Here is a 6466-nt window from a genome sequence, read left to right as displayed (position 1 = left end):
CCAATCATGTAATTAAATAAAAGTTTAAGCGGTCCAATTTTAATAATTATATAAGTTTGAGTATCCAAATTTTTTAGAGGGATTCACAAATATAACTATATGCCCAAAGTATTAGGAGATAGTACACAATGCAAAAGAATTTGTAAATTTAGTAAAATTTAGATTCAGCTCTTAGACTCTATTAGTGATATATTGTACTGCTAATAGGAGTCTATAGAGTCTATCACTATAAATTTTACTATATTTAAAATTCTTTAAAGATGATACTATACACTTAATTATTAGCACTACAAGTACTACCTATTGTAATTACCATTTTTCTTATCTCTTGATTATAAATATATGCTTTAATCAATTGAGTGATGCACAAATCAATAAATATCTTCGTTTAATTTATGTGGCTAAGAAAATATGATATTTAAGATACTATTACTTGTATAATATAAATATTAGTAGAAAAACAGACAAAAATAACCTACATTCTATACAAATTATTATAATCTAGACTAAAAATTTTAGTCTGTACCTTAAATACATAGAGTACAATTTAGACTAAAATAATCTGTATCCAAACAAAGACTATTATAATTTATAGACTATAGTAATCAATTATGCTCTCAAGAGCTATTTATGTATTGGTGGAAGGGTAAAATAGAGAATATAAATAAAGGGTTGTCACAAAACAAAAAATAGAATCATTTTAGGAATGCACGTTTTATTCATGCCATCAGATGTAATCCCAACTACCCCCATGTTAGTGTTTTTCCCATTTATTTACTAAGAAATATAATGATTACGTGTTAATTACACTTTAACTCAAGCTCACGTTTCCAGCGTGCTTTTTTTCTTTTTTTCTTTTTACAACATGAAACGGAAGATCGAATATCTGACGTTGAGATCGATAATTCATTCTTCATACCAATTGAATTATGTTCTTTTTGGTCACGTTTCCTTTATTTTGATCTTTCTGAAATTTTATGTCAACTTATTACATGTAAGTTTATCATTATCTAATTTTAACATTCACATAAAATTGAAAAATTTTAAGATAAAAATCAATTCACACCTTTAAAATTGTAGGAGTTGTACCACTTAAGATTTTAAATTATTAATAGCATCAATTAAAATCCTAAACTTTTAAATGTAAAACAATTTAGACTCTGGTTAAGATATTGTTTTAAAATCATTAATGTATAATTTTTGCTCATGTATAAGAGTAGTTAACATAATGTTATAGAAAGACGATGGAAGCAAATGGATAGTATCGATTTTTTTTTAATTAAAATGAGTAGTTTTTAATATTATTTTCTCTCGATTTTTCTTGACTTGTTTATAAAGAATTGTGTTATTTTGTGTGTGTGTGGGGTTGTTTCAGTAGTCTTGGTAGAAGAATAGTTTCATTATGTGTTTTAAATTAAATTAGGTAAGAATAGTTATAAATCACGCATTAGGTGTTTTAAATTAGGTATAAATTAGGTAAGAATAGTTTCACGCATGATTCTACGAAAGGTCTAAATTGAGTTTAAATTGATAAAATAATTAATTTGATGTTTTAGTGGATACAATCCAATATTTAAAGATACGCAAACGCAAAATTTTTCTCCTAAAATTTTAAAATATAATGATAAAATCAAAACAAAAATTATTTTATATGTCAAACTATTGAAATATTTTCAAATATAGCAAAATGTCACCATCTATCGATATTAGATATCAATAGATCAATATTTATTAGTGATAGATGATAGTAGTCTATCAATCTGTGACATTTTGATATATTTAACCCCTCGAAAAGAAACCTTAAATCATGTACTTGAAGGTTGAAATCTCATCCACACGATGTACCTAACTAAATAAACAAAAACAATTGCCTAAAAAAAACAGAAAACAAATAATGAAAAAAACTGAAGAAAAAACCAAAAAAGTACCGTTCTTTAAATTTCTTGGTGCCTTCAACGTGATGTACAGTCCGAGACTCAATTAGCCACACTATTAATTTTTTTTTTTCCTTTCTCAATGGAAGACAAATCACAGACCACAATGGTCGTTTCAATTTTCTGTATTTAGAAAACCACCCTGTTCTTAATCTTGCGGCTAGACTTCTGTGACACCCTTCTCTTTAATCCCCTCTTCGTCGTCTCTATCAGTTGTCCACTCGGGTTTTCAATACGATTCACTCTGACATAATTCCTTCATTCAGGTCAACTTCCACCACCTTTCCCTCTTTGCCCACGAATTGAAGCTCCATTTCCTCTCTACAGATGGAGAGAGCTACCAAGAACGTGTTGCTTTCTTCCAATGGGGATGACGTATCCAAGAGTCTGGCTCTGCATCTTGCCAAAAGGGGTTGCAGGTTTGGCATTGGACTTTCAACTTTGTGGCTTTATGTGTTTGTTTACTGAGGAAATTGAGGGGAATGGAGGGCAGTAATGAAACTTTTGGTTATTGGGTTTTTTCTTTCTTGTTTTTCATCAGTTGTTAACCTTGTATACTTCTTTTTCATGGATGTGTTTAGATTGGTTTTATTGGGAAATGAGAATGTTCTTCGAAGATCGAGTAAGGAGATAGTGGCATCCTTAACGGGTGTCCTGCCAATTGAGGTTGTTGGGTTGGACATGGAAGAAGGAAGAGAAGTGGCTTTTGATGAGGCTGTGAACAGGGCATGTAGTATTTTAGGAACTTTGGATGCTTTTGTTCATGCTTATTCTTATGATGGTACAGCCTATCTCTAACTCTTTCACACATCTTTTCGTTTCATAATGTGATTAATGCAGTCAGATTGTCTGTTATAGAGAGTTTGCTAAATATTTTTTGCTTTACTTGTTTTAGTTTTTAAATTACTTAGTTAATTGTTAATTCGTCTCTAAACAGAGTTTTTAGGCTCTTGTTTAGGCATAATTTAATATTTGAATAAAGATTTAGGCTTTTGTTTAGGCCCTTGCGAAAATTGAACTAAGACTTTGTCAGTTCTTTGGGTGCTTCGGCTACAATCTTGACTGGTCTGAACTATCTGCCCATAGTTTCTGGCTAACTCAATGACTGTTTATATTTGTTGGTCTCCTTTTCTTCACGTAGCTTAGAACTGAAGCTAGATGGGGGGTTTTCAGATTTATTGTTTTTATATGGATGCAAATCTGTAATGAGAATCAATGTTTAAAAGGCTTATGAGACTTACACCTCGTCAAACGTTTAACTTTGAAGCCTACACCACCTTCATTGGGTTAACATATCTTGTAGAAGAGGCTTGTGCTTATGAGAGAACGCACTAAGACTTGAGGCTTGAAAATTTTATACCTCATGTACTAGTTAGAACTAGAAGAATGATGTTAGTTTGCAACTTTGCATTTTTGTTATTTTTTACTTGACTTTTAATTTGAATTGACGACTGTGCTGCACGTCACCTCTTGATGGAAAAAATTGCTTCAAGGCCACTAGAACATTGACAAGAATGAAAACCAGCAAAGCCTTCTGCATGATTGATGAATTCACTTTTACCATGGTGGTGAAGTGGAAAAGAATCTAAAAATGCTAGTCGAAAGAGGAGTTTCTCTCTTAAGTCTTAATTATATTTCTTTGAATCTGTATATAATTTCTTCCATTTTCCTAGTGGCATGCTGATTTTTTATTGTTTGGTATAACTAATGCTTGGAAAAGTGGTCTACAAATAACCATAAAAAGAAGTCACTATATGTTATCTTGATTTGGTTTAGTCTTGAAAGAAGTTTTCCTGTAAGTAAATGGTGAATCAAAAGCCTAATGTTGTGAAAGTCGTCTTTCATATGGCTGAAATTCTGCTGATCCTTTCTTTGATTCAATGAAGAACCTTAGAGTCTTCCATAAACATCTTTGCCATGTTTTTTGAGGTCATAGCTTGCAATTAAGAGACTCAAAATTGGTTTACAATGAAATAAACTACACTTCAAAAAATTGGATACTATTGGTATTTGTGTATGTTTACCATCCTCAAGTTTGGATTGCATCCAGCCACGCCAGTTGAGACAATGCTTGTTATAGAACTGAATCAGAATAGAAGTGAAAAGCATTTTGCTTGAAAGATTTAGTGCTTGTCAATTGTTTCCTTAATGGCATTGATCTTTGGTTTATATTTTCTTCAAGATATAATGCTCAGCTCTGGTATCTGATGGTGATTGTTGGGAACTTAGGATGTACAACTTCTCTGAAAGCTATCATTCTGTAAATTGCGTTAAACTTCACAATGTTTGAGGCAGGTCCCATACAAGATGCTCTACAACTATCTGAAGACGAATTCAAAAAGATCGTTAAGATAAATTTGATGGCTTCATGGTTTCTGATGAAGGCTGTTTGTCAAAGAATGCGGGACCAGAAATCAGGAGGTTCAGTGATTTTTTTAACCTCCTTGATTGGTGCTGAGAGGGGACTGTACCCAGGAGGAGCTGCATATGGATCATGCTCAGCAGGATTACTACAGTTAGCTCGGGTAAGTAAGTTTGCAATTCGAAAGCATGTCTGTAACAAATTTGTTTGACCAACCACTATTTCTAAAACTTGTTCAAGCGAGTGTAGGAAGCTAGTAGCATGAAATCACAGATAAAGTTGCAATCCTTGGCGACTTTCAACTCTGCATTCTCAAATTTTCTCTAAACCCCTCAAATTTGTACAATTCACCCAAGTTCAGAATTTGTGTTGTCAGGCTTTCTTAGCTATTTATAGACATTTTTATAAAATGATATTGGAAAAAATCTGATCTTTGTTTGATGAACTTCATGACATGATCACTCTTTAAAGTTCCCTGCTATAACATGTATGATGGATTTTCTAGACTTCAGCTCTGGACGTTGGGAAGCATAATATCAGGGTCAATGCGGTCGCCCGTGGATTACACATAGATGATGGATACCCTGTATCAGTGGGAAAGGAGAGAGCAAAGAAGCTGGTCAAGGATGCAGCCCCGCTGGAAAGATGGCTCGACGTTCAGGATGATATAGCTTCAACCATCATCTACCTAATTAGCGACGGGTCTCGGTACATGACTGGAACAACCATATTTGTTGATGGGGCACAGTCTCTTGTGAGGCCGCGCATGCGCTCATATATGTAGCTCTTATATTTGCTGCTCTTGGACAAATTTCAGGTGAGAACAACTTCCATTAGTTAAATGATATTTCCTCAATATTTTGTTTTGTTTATGATTAGAAGCATCAATCAGCCCAATATGCAGATACTGCTAGTAATGGTCTTTAAATAAATGAGAGATTCTGTAAGGCCTCAGATTTTTAGGCAGCAGCATTGTCGATTTTATGACAATACATAGATAGATTGTATTGTTGGTTCAAATTCAATCTTTGTAGATTTTGGGTATGTTTGGTTTTACTTTTCAATTGTTTAATTTTGAAAATAAATTATTTTAGAAAAAATTGAAGTGCATGGCAACCACTAAATAGATTTTGAAACACTTTCAAATTGGATTGTAAATCGTTTTTATCCAATGATATTAAATAAAAATGACTTTTTTTTTTTTTTTTTTTTTTTTTTTTAAAAAAAAACATTGTTTTCTCTAGTCAATCTAGGCTCTTTATCTCGACTCCTCGAACATGGGGCTGCTTAGGGAGTATGTAATGTTGTACTCACTCTATTACAGATTTTGCAGGTGATGGCGTGAACGAGGGAGGGAAACAACATTTTGATTGCTTCTCTTGTATTTTCATTACATTTTGGCATTATTTCAGATTTAGTTGTTATTCCAAAACTTTTATCTTTTGAATTTTAATAATATAATGATGGTTTCATTTTTAGTATGGCTTGGAGTTTGAACTCAACTAACTTTTTTTTTTTTTTTTTGTTAATACCTGTGAATACAGTTTAATTTACTTATAGAGGGATAAAATCAAACTTCTGATCTCGAAGTTGATAGTATAAATTTTATGCAGTTGAACTATACTAGCTATAACTCCTGGTTAATAGTTTCTTTCTTTATTTTTTTTTTAATTTTTATTTTAATATTTTGTTGGTGATTTAGAACGGTGAAGCCATGGCTCTTTTTTTTTTTTTTTTTTTTGGAAAATCATCTTCTCATTTTTCTTTTTCAAATGGATTTGAGGCACCGAGTTGGTTATTATAGTATATGGATTGTAATATTTTTTGTTATTTGGGAGTAGATTTTTTAGTTTGGGTAGAAAATAGTAGACATTGTAGCAAACAGGAAGAGGGAGGATGAGTTGAAAATAGTGAACATTATAGTAGAGAGGGTTTTAAAACAATATTTATTATATTGAATTTTAGGTTATAAATAATTGCAAACACAAGTAGTATAGTTGGAGCTCCAAACATGATGTGAGCTAATAACCCCATTCCACCGACTTCAAGTTGGAGGCCCAAATACCTTTAATAAAACGGGGCCAAGAATCTCTGGAACGTGGGTTCCTTAAACTTACAAATCTAATAAATTCACTTAATTTACGAATCAACTCTAAGGATTGAGTTAGAT

At 32.2% G+C, this 6466-nt stretch overlaps 1 protein-coding gene across 2 annotated transcripts; it reads left to right on the top strand.

The window, feature by feature from the left end:
• The first annotated feature begins 1950 nt into the window (after positions 1–1950).
• LOC120086123 (3-oxoacyl-[acyl-carrier-protein] reductase FabG) lies at positions 1951–5777 on the top strand. Of its 2 annotated transcripts, none has more exons than XM_039042707.1 (5): positions 1951–2353; positions 2516–2715; positions 4230–4459; positions 4802–5113; positions 5630–5777. In XM_039042707.1, the coding sequence occupies exons 1-4, from the start codon at positions 2262–2264 to the stop codon at positions 5078–5080; spliced, it is 801 nt and encodes a 266-aa protein (XP_038898635.1). In that variant the 5' UTR covers positions 1951–2261; the 3' UTR covers positions 5081–5113; positions 5630–5777. The 2 variants fall into 2 exon arrangements, with proteins under 2 accessions (XP_038898635.1, XP_038898546.1); XM_039042618.1 differs by having other exon boundaries at positions 5621–5777.
• The last annotated feature ends 689 nt before the right edge of the window (positions 5778–6466 follow it).

The sequence above is a fragment of the Benincasa hispida genome, chromosome 1, assembly GCF_009727055.1.
Source record: "Benincasa hispida cultivar B227 chromosome 1, ASM972705v1, whole genome shotgun sequence".
In the NCBI taxonomy this organism is placed as follows: Eukaryota; Viridiplantae; Streptophyta; class Magnoliopsida; order Cucurbitales; family Cucurbitaceae; genus Benincasa; species Benincasa hispida.
The sequence above is the reverse complement of the archived record's forward strand: the minus strand, read 5'-3'. Positions and strand labels throughout refer to the sequence as shown.